This window comes from Notamacropus eugenii, chromosome 3 (assembly GCF_028372415.1).
Source record: "Notamacropus eugenii isolate mMacEug1 chromosome 3, mMacEug1.pri_v2, whole genome shotgun sequence".
NCBI classification, from domain to species: domain Eukaryota; kingdom Metazoa; phylum Chordata; class Mammalia; order Diprotodontia; family Macropodidae; genus Notamacropus; species Notamacropus eugenii.
In genome coordinates, this window is record NC_092874.1 from 128,792,572 (window position 1) to 128,805,165 (window position 12,594).

At 35.5% G+C, this 12,594-nt stretch overlaps 1 protein-coding gene across 17 annotated transcripts in view; it reads left to right on the forward strand.

Moving 5' to 3' along the window:
- CADPS2 (calcium dependent secretion activator 2) overlaps nt 1-12,594 on the forward strand; it is a 741,873-nt gene that overhangs the window by 518,050 nt on the left and 211,229 nt on the right. For all 17 annotated transcript variants that reach the window (XM_072652868.1, XM_072652877.1, XM_072652869.1 and 14 more), the window contains exons 10-11: nt 8,155-8,263; nt 9,559-9,762. In XM_072652868.1, the coding sequence (XP_072508969.1) occupies nt 8,155-8,263; nt 9,559-9,762 (313 nt within the window). The remainder of the gene's footprint in view (nt 1-8,154; nt 8,264-9,558; nt 9,763-12,594) is intronic.

Genomic DNA, 12,594 nt, shown 5'->3' on the forward strand with positions numbered 1-12,594 from the left:
CAGACCACACTCACTCCATCTGTTGATAACTGCTACCAATAAGACACTCACCTTAATGCCCAGAGTCAACCCTAGCTCTTGGATATCAGCTATGGCATGTATTATTAAATATCAACGTCTTATCTGGCCCCAGAAGTTTCTTCTGTGCAGATGTTCTGCTTTTGTAATGACAGAGAACTGGAGACTAAAGGGGTACCCTTAAATTAGGGTTTGACTGAACAAATAGTAGTAGTGTGTAATTTTAATGGAATAGTATTGAGCCGTGAGAAATGAAAAAAAGAGATGTTTCAAACCATTCTGGGAAGACTTGTATCAGCTGATGTAGTGTGAAGTGAGTAAATCCTGGAGAGTAATTTATACTATAACAACAAAATTCTAAACAAAAATGACTTTGAAAAATTTTAGAACTCTGGGCTACTGGTAAGCCACAATTCCAAAGACTTGGTGATGAAACATGCTACCCACTTCCTAAGAGAAGTGATGAACTCAAGGTATGAAATGAGAGACACATTTCTATATTTAGACAATGAGGGGATTTGTTTTGCTTCACTATATATGTTTTGTACAAGGGCTTAAATTTCCTTTCTTTAGATTGAGGAGAGGAGAGAGAGTTGGAAGGAATAAGAGGACTTAACAGTATTATTCATTTTTAAAGAAAAGTAAAAAAAAAGACAGTTATTAAATAATTTTTAAATGCATAAAAGAGAACAGAATGAAAGACCATAGAAAATGTGGACAAATAGAACAGCTTGGTAGATTATTTGCTTAAAGAGAAAAACAAGCTATTTATAATATAGATACACAGATTTGCATAAGGTTTTCTTTTTCTGCTGTTTTGTTATTTTAAAATGGGTATCTTTCTTGTTAAAATTCAGTTTTTTAAAATTTAACTTAGAAAATTTTAAATAGCAATATAGTTAAATAGTTAATAGTTAAATAGTAAAATAGTAAATGTTTTTTGTTAATAAAAATTTATTCGAACCTAGGAGTAAATGGAGGTGATAGACCTCATAAGGTTCATAGGCTTCTATTTAGTTTTCCTAACAGACTTTTCAAAGTCTAATACAACTGAGGTAGGGGCTCTCTAAGTGAGTTAGCTGAATCCCATTGGAAAACAGATGCTTCAGGCTACAGAAAAAGCTGTTTTATCTGGAATTTTTCCAATTGGGAAGCTCTAGAAAGCATTATATCTGTTATCCTTTCATATACATTTTAAATTTACTAATCATGCCCAGGTTAATTTAGAATATTCTAGAAGTAGTTTAGGGTTAGTGAGTGTTTGTTGTTACCATAGTTTTTGAGGAAAGAAGTACAAATTGAACTCCCTCTTGGTGGTTTCAGAAACAATGGTGATTTTCATGTAAATCACTGCTCTTTTATTCACTTTCTAAATCTAAGTAGGGAAAGCTAGAGGAACTGTATAGATTTCCATCACCTTGGGTACCAGGAATTAAATCTTAGTTAACTAGAAAGAAGTGTTGATTAATCAGATAGCACCAATGCTTCTAACTCCTGCTCTTCCTGCAATATCCGTTTACCAAATGCCAAACTGAATAATTTTGTTGTTGAAGTAAACATCTGCCATAATGGAGTATAGATATGGTTACCTTTCTTGGGTGTAATACAGGTCTTTTTTTTTAATAGTTCAGAACAACAAGAATTAATATGGTTTGTGGTTGTTGTTGTTTTTTTTTTCGGAGGGGGGGGGGGGGAAGGAGGAAGGGTGAGAATATTCTATACCAAAAGAGCTAGGTTTAGTTTGACCATTAGGAAATAACTGCCTGAATTTGCTATCAAATAAGGAATTTAAAGCATTTGACTTCTAAGTTCCCTTAAAGATCTAAAAAGCTGTGATTCTATCATGTATCAAAACGCTATTAAAAATCTCTTCTAATTCATCATTTTTGGACCTGATATTTCAGAAATGTACCATATCATAGTTTCCTTTCAATTCATGAAATGGTGTACGGAGACATAAATTCTCTAGGTCTCACTATCCATACATCTTCAAATCATTCCTGTCCTCAACATCCTCAGGTATACAGTGGCAGATTTCAACAAACTCTGAAATTTGTGGGTATCTTTGAAAACTTTGTTTCCATTCAGGCATCCATCATAATTAAATTATACTGCAATGTTAAGAGAAGAAAGTGATAACTGTCACATCTACCTACAGATCTACTGAAGCATGTGTAAATGAAAAAAAATCATATTTGCAATTGACTAGCATGCTTTCTCTCAATTTTTAATTGCTCTTCAACTGACAGATAATTTTACTTAACCTTTAACTTCTCTGTAATTACTTAATGATTCATAAAGCACTTAAGTATACCATGGCATATCACAATTTGCAATAACTCTACATCTTTCACAAAGGGAAATATACTTTCTTCTGTTTTTAGATTAATTGCCTCATAATTTACCTATTTTCTGAGTTCTTTTTTTTAATGGTTTGCCTGAAAGCAGAACATGCCTTTGAATATAGCTGAAGGGGTATTGAAATTGACTCATTACAAAATATGTTTATTGCACTGAAAGACTGGAAATGATTAGTAGAGGAGGAAAGATAGAAGTTTGAGCAACTGAAGCTATTAATGTTCTTTCTGAATAAGATAAATATATTTGAATGTTTCTGTAAAAATAATTCTTAATTCTCCTTGTAACAAATATATTTAGCCACTTTTCATGGATAGAGGATCCAAGATGAAGGGTAAAATGACTTTCACTTACCACAAAATCAGGGAATGAAGTGAACAACAAAGAAATGGGCTGAGGAGGGTGAAGGGGGCAAGTTTGTACAGGATCTTGAAGACAGGGGTAAAGTTTTACAAGGTTGTGAAATGAAGAAGAAACAAGATTCTCAAGATGAAGGTGATGTTTTCCTACTTCTGAGTTCAGGTAAATAAATGAAAAGAAGTAGATGAAACTTGCTGGATTTTCTAGCAAAGGCAACTTTCACTGTGGTAGTTGTGTGCTCCAAATAATAATTGCTTGAGAGTTTTGCTCTCCATGCAGGGAAGACAGACATTCCTGCCGTCCTCATCTCTCTCTCAGCTGGGGCCAGATTGTTCATGTGGTGATATGTCAGAAGACTTTCAGACCAGTTTTCCAACACTCTTAAGAACAAGTTCAGGAAAGACTTAAAATCCATGTTCATTTTAAGAGAGATTGCTTCATATTTTCATGATTTATTTAACTTAAAGAATAATGTTTCTTGGGAAATCTTTGACACATAAAGAATTTTACTGAATTCCTACATAAGTTACATTTTAATACTATAAGTTGCCTCATATGCAAACTAAGCCCTAAATGATTCAGATGTTCAAAGCTTAGAATAATGAACTCGGTGCTCAAAAGTATATAGTTTCTCTCCTCCACCTACAAAATCTTCAGCTTGACCAAGATCATATAATGCATCAGGATTTAATGATTACCTAATGGAGTAAATGTTGAAGACCTAGAAAACTCTAAGCTCAAACTCAGAAGGTGAAAAGCTTTAATGGTTAAACAAAGAAATTTTGCCCTAAAACTACAAAAAGGATTCTTTTTGAGCACAATAAAATGAGCATTTTTGGTTCATTTTCCAAAGTAACTTGGCAGCAATTCCATTTATATGGGTTCAGAGATAGGTGGCCTATTTTTGTCAGCTAAGCAAATGTCTTTGGGTAAAGAAAGGAAAGAAAAAAATCATTGGGAGAGTGAGAAAAATTGGGAGAGAAAAAATAAAGTACTGTGTTAAGCAAGAAGCAACTCAGTGCCTTCTCACAGATAAATAGGAAGATACCACTTCCCTACCATTTTTAACCATGCAAATTACATTGTGTTGAGATTTCTTCTCCCCTCACCCCCAATTACCTTATCAATTGAAATTTAGCAATTAATTACATAATATGTGCTAGGAACTAGTTATACAGATGCTAAAATTAATACAAATTGAAATAAATACTAAAATTAAATAGCTCCCTGCTTCAGGGAACTTATATTTATAGAAAGAAGAAGAGAGATACTACATGCCCAGAACTAAGCAAATGTAAACCAGTTTGATAAAGGAGACATCATCACAAGTCAGGGGATCAGGAAAGGCTTCTTGGAGGTGCTTGTAGAGGTGAAAAGGGAGTGAATTCCAGGAGAGAGGAGGGAGGAACAGTCAGAACAAAGTACAGAGGTAGAAAATATGATGATGAGTTTGGGGAACAGCTGATCAGTTTGTCTAGAACCTATAATTTTTAAAGAAGAGTAATAATTAAATAATTAATGATAATGTGGTTAATATAAAATTAATCTTATAAAGTGGTTAGAATCCTATTTTAGAAGGCCTGCAGATCCTTCAATTAAAGAAAATAAAGGAGAGAATCATAGGAACTCAGAGTTGGAAAGGAAGCTAATCTCTGTCTCTGCATCATATTCAGCAACTGGACACCTAGCCTCTAATTAAATACTTACAATGAGGTAAAAATACCTCCTGAGATGGGAAGGAAAGGACGGATTTGTTAAATGCTTACTAAGTGCCAGTACTGAGCTAGGGGGATATGAATCCAAAAATGAATGGAGGCAATACCTACTGCCTAGGAACTCATGTTCTGAAAGGGAAAGACAACATGTATAGAAAAGTTATGGCCAGGGAAGTTTTAATCTGGGAAGTTAAAAGAATACAAGAATGGTAAGTATAGTCAAAGAGGAATTGATCAAAATACCCTTTCCTAAAACCATTACAGTATTGATTTGATTTTAATTCCCAGAGCAAGAAGTCAAAAGGGGAAGGTAAAGATAACTCACATGGTAGAAGTAGATAACTTAATAGAATATTAAATATAAACTGAGGATGGCTAGATATTGTGAACTGTGTCAATTCATATTCACTCGCTAATCAAGACAGATCAGATCCCACCATAGGAATTCCAAAAATGAGTAAATGAACCCCCCAGGGCATGGTCTTTGGAGGTTTAGTAGTCCTGAGAATGCAACAGCAGAACAAGAAGACAACTGATTCTAGCCATTCCTTCCACAAAGCTGCTGTTGTGAAGCTGGTTTTATAGAACCTAAGTGTAAAACTATGCATTTATCTCTTTTATCTTTCATCTTATTCAGACCAAAAGCTTCAAAAGATACAAACAAAGAGTTCTCAAAAATAGAATTGCACGCTATTAACAACCATATGAAAGAATGGGTCAGTCACTAATGATAAGAAAAATCCAAGGTAGTCCGAGGCAGTGTGTCAACCTCAACAAATTGGCACTAACTACAAAAGACAGAAATAGTTTGTGTTAAAGGGTTGTGGAAAGAAAGGTACACTAATGTGTTGTCAGTGAAGCTGTGAATTGGCCCAACTATTCTAGGATGGAATTTGGGTTAGAAAGTGACTGTAACATCCATACCCTTTGACCCAAAGATTCTACTCCTAGGCATGTCCCAAAGAGATCATTAACAAAAAGAAAGGATTCATATATACCAAAATGTTTATAGCAGCATTTTTTTGTGGCAGCAAAGAAATGAAAACAAGGTAAATGCCCACAAATTAGGGAATGGCTAAACAAATAATGCTACATGAATATAGTGGGATATTACTATGCTGTAAGAAATTATGTGGGAGATAAATACAGAAAAATATGGAAAGATTTTCATGAACTGATACAAAGCGAAGTCAGGAAATACATATATATATACATATATGTGTATATACATATGTATACACATACATATACACACATTCACATAACTACAAAAAATTAAGTGCAAAGCACGACAACAAAGCAATCAAAATGAAATATTGAGAAATTATTTTTAAATGCTTGACCCCAAAGGAAAGATATGAGAAGACGCCTCTTCCTTAGTCTTCTACAAATGTCAGGCTCTGCATGTGTAGAATTTTGCATATAATGATAGATTTTTTGCTATTTTGATTGGTTTTGGTAAATGTTTTTTGTCCTATTTTTTTAAAAAGCTGTTTTAAGGAATGTCTCTCTATTAGTGGAAAGGGAGAAATCTAGGCAGTGTAAAAACAAACATTTCAGTAAAATCTAATCCAAAAAAAACTTTTATCTTACTCCATTCATTTCATCTTTCTTCTTCTAGCCTGGTACTATTTTTCTCTGTGTTAGCTATGTCTCACAGATCCATGTCATCTGAACACTTCCCATGTATGCCCTCTATAGCATTAACTAAATAATTAATGTATATATTGGATATTTTCTAAACCTGTAACATAGGTAATGCAAGATGATCCCCATTTTACAGATAAGAAAAATGGGCCTCAATAGTGTTACCTAGCAAGAAGTGGTAGATGTAGAATTTAAATACAACCCTCTTGATTGTAATTCTAACATTCTCTCCGTCCCTTACATAGGAAAAATGGACTGAATATTTCCATTTTTACTCTTTTAAAGCATTGGGTAAGCACATGCCTCTTGACTGCTTTGTGATTCTATTTTCACTAACTCATGTGCATTCCTCCAAAGACTGCTAGAAAACCAAATATGGGGACTTTAATATGGGAGGTACTTTTAAGTTAGTTTGGGATCTAGTAGAAGAGATAGAATTCTTCTAGTGCCAGAAAAGGGTGAGCCACTGGGGTTGGGGAGATAGGTGCAGGGGGAATAGCTCTGGAATATTTGTCTAGAAGATCTCTCTTCTAATCTCTGCATTTTATCAGGCCCGGGGGAAGGGGAGGACAATAAGGTCATAGAATATAATATAAACTAAAATAAAGTGGTTAGGCCTTCAGTTCCTTGAAGCCATGAAAACATTGGTGGGAGCTCATCGGATCAGTAATCTCCCTAGTTATCCAATGGTTAGAATTCCTGTAAATTCTTCCATTTGATATATTCCTTCTTAAAATATTTTTAAACTGGTCTTGAATCGAGAAACTAATTGAAAGTTAGAAACAAAGACCCTCTAAATGCCCCAAAATGACTTCCACAATGCTTATACCATTTATTCTACAGGTGGGGAAGCCATGTTTTTTGAACCAACACTTTGATAAAATAAATTCCTTTTGTAAAGCTTCATTAAAAGTCTTAAAATGGGAGCTGTTCTAGAAGAGGATTGTAATGAAAGGAGTTAAACCAGTCCCTGACTTTTCTAGCACAAAGTTTGTTTAACTTGACTTTGTACACAATGCTGAATTATTGGGTTTCCTTTGGTAAACTTTGGTGCTGCCCTAGCCCAGGCTGTGGGACCATCGTCAATCATCTTGACTTATTCCTTGACATTGGACTTTGAGAGAGTAAGGCTGACAGCTTTGCCTCACTTAAACCCAATTCACCTACAGGTCAAGATATCACCCTCGTAATATCATTGGTCCTCTTTGAGAATGAAGGAAGAGCCACAATATCCCAAGCTGTGGACATAACATTTTAGAGTCCAAATCCAGATTTAGACAATTATTAGCTGTGTGACCTTGGGCAAGTCACTTAACCTCTGTTTGCCTCAATTTCCTTAGCTATAAAATGGAAATAAAAGCACCTGCTTCCCAGGGTTGTGGCAAGAATCGCATGAGATATTATTTTTAAAGTGTTTGGCATAGTGTCTGGCACGTAGTTTTGATGCATAAAAAGTTAAGTAATGTTGCTATTTATTGCTTCTCCTTGATCATTTGTAAATCCATTTTGAGGTACACCAAAGATGTAGTTATGGAAAGTACTTATGGAAGCAGAAGATGAAATTGAAGAATGGCCAGGTGACCACTGGTGTCAATTCACTATATTCTGGAATTGTTAGTTACCTGTACTATTATGTTCATAGTGCTATATTGCCTAAAGATCAAGTGTGAAATATGACAGACTCGTAATATTTAACATGTACATTACATGTATTTGTTGTTGTTAATGTTCCATTCTTTTCAGTTGTCTGACTCTTTGTGACCCCTATTTAGAGTTTTCTTGGCAAGAATACTAGAGTGGTTGGCTATTTTCTTCTCCACTCATTTTATAGGTGAGGAAACTGAGACAAACTAGGTTAAGTGACTTGCCCAGGGTCACACAGCTACTAAGTGTCTGAATACAGATTTGAACTCAAAACATATCTTCCTGATTCCAGGCTCTGCACTTTATCCACTGGGCCACTTAGCTGTCCTTAGGGTAATTGTCTTCTTTTACTTAAGGAAGGTGAATTTGAGAGATAAAATGCGACACATCCACAAATGCTTTTCTTGAGCAGGTCAGCCAGTACACCTTTGCTATGTGCAGTTACAGAGAAAAGAAGTCTGAACCCCAGGAGCTAATGCAGCTTGAAGGTTATACTGTGGACTATACGGATCCACACTCAGGTAATTTATTCCATCTATACTTTTTTTTCCACTGGCATACGTATCTAAGTGTGCAATTCTTTTTCTTCTGTATATGACATTATTTGATGTTTATGTAAGCCTTCCAACTGGTGGCTACTTTAGTTGTCCTTTATTTTCCCAAATATATCTACACTAGGTATCTTTTTTTATGACAGCTCTTTCATTTGAGCTTTAAGAAGAATGAGTTAGCCCCTTAAGACTTCCCAAATGTCTTGACTGACTCTGACAAAAAAAAATTCTGGAAAATACAAAGATATTTCTCTCTAAAATCCAAAAAACTCTAAAGTAGCTTAGGATGGGGGAAAAACTTCCAGAAATAAATTTAATGACAGGGACTCTCCTCCTTAGCCTCTTTCTAGATTCATTTAGAGGACCTGGGGACAAAGTCTAGTTCTTCTACTTATTCCCTGGTTTGCTCCTGTGTAAAAGTAAAGAGGCTGGCCGAAGTAACTACTAAGGTGTCTTTCAGCCACAAATCTTATCATCCTTCTACCAATAAGAATTAGGGCACAATCATGTGAAATTTTAAGTATCCAAAACATGCTTATTGAATTCATAATTAATAAAAGTCAATTATTGTGGTTGATCAGTGCTCAATTAACAATACTAGTATTTTTGATCAATGGAAAGAAAGACCATAAGAAGGAAGGACAGTCTTTTCTCTTCTAAAAAGACCATAAATCATTCCTTCTGGTCTCATTTGAAAGTTGATGTCAAACATTAAAAACAAACAAACATACAAGAAACTAGAAGCCTGTGTTAGTTAACTGAATTAATGCAGCATGTACAGTTCTTTATCTTTCCTACCAGTTTTGAGTTCCCTGGGCTGACCAAGAAAGAGCCCAAAAGCATAGAGATACTTTCTCTTTAGAAATTCGATCATATATTTCACCTACAAATAGAATGGCAAGTGTTCCAAAGAGTGAGACTCTCTTCTCTAATAAGAAATATTTCAGGAAATTTATGAGATACATTTCAGAAGGAGAATAAATGTGTGGCTTTCAAGTGGTTATTGCCCACAGGGAGTCAGTTTCCCAAGTTGTTATATTTTTAAGTGGTATGAGAAATGAAACTTTTCTTTAGTTTCCTTTCATACCTTTCTGTATAGGTCTTACCTATAACCATTATAAATGCCAACCTACTCATACAGCTCTGCATCAGTAATTAGTAATTTTCTGTTAGGGAATTTAATAAGGGGGATAAAAATCTTTTCATTTTGCACATTTCTTAAAGTAGAAGTTTTATTTTAACAATGTTTATACCTTTTTCTGCAGGACTTCAGGGTGGCCAGATGTTCTTTAATGCTGTTAAAGAAGGAGATACTGTAATATTTGCCAGCGACGATGATCAAGATAGGATATTATGGGTCCAGGCTATGTATAGGGCAACAGGTCAGTCATATAAACCTATTCCTGCAACTCAAACCCAGAAGCTGAATCCCAAAGGAGGAACTATCCATGCAGATGCTGCTCAGCTTTGTAAGTTATTTTTAAAAAATAATTTGATTATCAATTAATAAGCTTAATATGATACAAAATTATCTAGTGTAAATTTGTACAGTTTTATAGTTTACACAGTTTTGCAGTTAAACTGATTCCTAATTAAATAAAAATAGTTCATTTTAATACACATGCAACCAATTATCTAATTTTTTTTTACATAAATCTTGGACTAATGATTCCCAACCTTAGTTCAGCAACACACCAGGGTGTCTCCAGTAATTTCAAGGGTGTGTCACAAAATTCTTTAGAAATTATCAAGGCGAAATTCATTTTAATTCTCCATAATTTCAAAAATAAATTGATGCCATAGTGGAATTTTTAAGAGTATAGGAAAATGATATAAAACCAAATAGTGATTGGATACCTCATGCCAAAAAATCTAGGAATCATTACTTTGAACTGAAGTAGATGGGCCTTAAAACAGAAAGACTTCTTTCTCTCCTAAGGTGTTTTTGCAGTATTATATTATCAAATAATTACAGTATCATACCAGTTATTTAAAAAATGTTTCATGAGCCCTAAGTCATTGCATTAATACCATTCTTTAAATCCTTTGTTATTTATTAGTCATTTTGTTTTACTGTGTGTTTCTATACATCACAAAGAACTGTGTACTTAGAATTTTCTTATTACCATAATTAGTGACAAAAGCATAAATGCCAACTGACAGAACCATTTTCAAGCAAAACTTGAATTCTTATAGCAAAATCTCATCATTTTTGGTCATGCTGTTCTTCTTGCATCTCTTTAAAGACGTGATGTGTTTTCCTAGAATATGTATGTTCATCCTGCCTTTAGGCGGTTTCTTCTCCTCTCCCCTTATATGTTTTCTCTCATCTTCATGTATGCTTAAACATTCTTTACCTAGTGGGGTACATCTTTGGCCCATGTTATTCCCTTTCCCTCCTTCTGGTTGATCTCTCTTTCTTCTCCTAAGACACCAGGCTTCAGAATCTTTTTTTTTTTGGAGGAAACTTTAATCCAAGCCAACTTAAATTATATTTGAAGAACATCTACCACTCAGTAGGTGCTAGTATGACAACTAAGAAACTCATCAGAAAAGGTCAGACACAAAGTGATTAAGCTATTTGTAAAAAGGTGGTTTGTAATTGTCAGTGTCCATCCTCGTGAAGTAGTAGGTTAGCTGAAGTTGAAATAGAAGCAACAAGCAGTATAGAAAAATCGCGTTTATTTAGAGCTGAATGGATTAGAAAGTATTTTCCCAGCAGCAATCCTGTACAATAGATAGCACAAAAAAATTATTATCCTCATTTTGCAGATGAATAGACTGAGGTTCAGAGAGGCTAAGTGAATTATTCTCATTAAGTGGAGAAGTAAGTAAAAGGACCCAAATTTGAACTAAAGCCTACTTACTCCAAGTACAATATGCATATTGCCCTCATATATCAACAACATGCTAAGAACAATTCAAATAGTCCTACTCTTAAAATTAACACCAGCAACCTCCATTAATATCCTCTCTTGATGCTTCACATACATATATATAAATCTATGTAAAATTAGTATTTATTTAATATTTACTATGTACCAATTTTTCCTCTACTTCTCTTGCTTGATTTTCAAAATCCTTTTTGAGTTCTTCCATGGTCAGTTCATATTCCTGTTGGAGGCTTTTGATGTAGGAGCTTTGGTTGTGCTGTCCTTCTCTGGTTGTATGCCCTGATCTTCCTTGTCACCAAATTAAAATTCTATAGTCTGAATTCTTTAATGATGTTTCCTCATCTTCCTGCCAAACCCTTGACTTTCTAACTCTTTGTCAAGGTAGGACTCTGCTTCCAGGGCGGGTGAGGGGATGGTTGCACTGTCAGGGATTTTGTATCAGTGGCTCCATCACCATCTGTGGGCCCAAAGCTCCCGAAGCAGCCTCTGCTGCTGCCATCACCACCAACACCACCCTGGGGATGGGGCTGGGGCTGGACCTGGCCAGACTGCCTGCTCCTCTTTCACCCAGATCCCACAGAGTTTTCTCACTGACCTTTTTGGCATTTGTGGATTGAGAAGTTTGGAAACTGCCATAGCTGCCAATGATTCAATCCCCTGAGGCCTGCTCTGACCAGTCTGTGCCTATGCAGTGCAGCCCACACTAGACTGTGCTCTGCTCCCTAGTGCCAAAGACCCTTCCTGTTGATTTTCCAGGTTGGCTTGGGCTGGGGATTATTTTCACTCTGTCACTTTGTGGGTAGTATAGCTCTAGAGTTTGCTTAGAGTCATTTTTACAGGTATTTGGAGGGCTTTGGGGGAGAGCTCAGGGAAGGTCATGCTTTTACTCCACCATCTTGGCTCCACTCCCCAGCAAGTCATTTTTAATTTAAAGTCTTTATCAGGTGCCTGGGAGCACTGAGAAATTAAACAGCCTCCTCATTGTTGTTTGTATAGCATGTGTCAGAAATAGGCTTTGAACCTGTATCTACATAGCTCAAAATCTTCTCTTCTATACCATGCTGCCTCTCCTTTGAAGTAGTAGTGAGTGGTCTTCTTTGTGGTCCTTTAAATTCTTACAGCAAAACAATTCAACTCTTCCGGTCACCTACTTTATAAGAAACTTGCAGTATCCTTGCATGAGCTTTGAGGCAGCGCCATTTACCTTGTTGGTACGCAGTAACTTTTTGCAAATTTGTTAGATGACTAACAGAAAGTCATCAGCTGACATCAGAAATGCCTCAGCCTTCATTTTGCAAAGCAACCTATATAATACCCATGAGGTAGGTAAAATATCTGGTGATAGGGAAAAAGAGTAAAATTTTGGAAATGCTACAGAAAAGTATGCCATCAGTGGTCATTTCTACC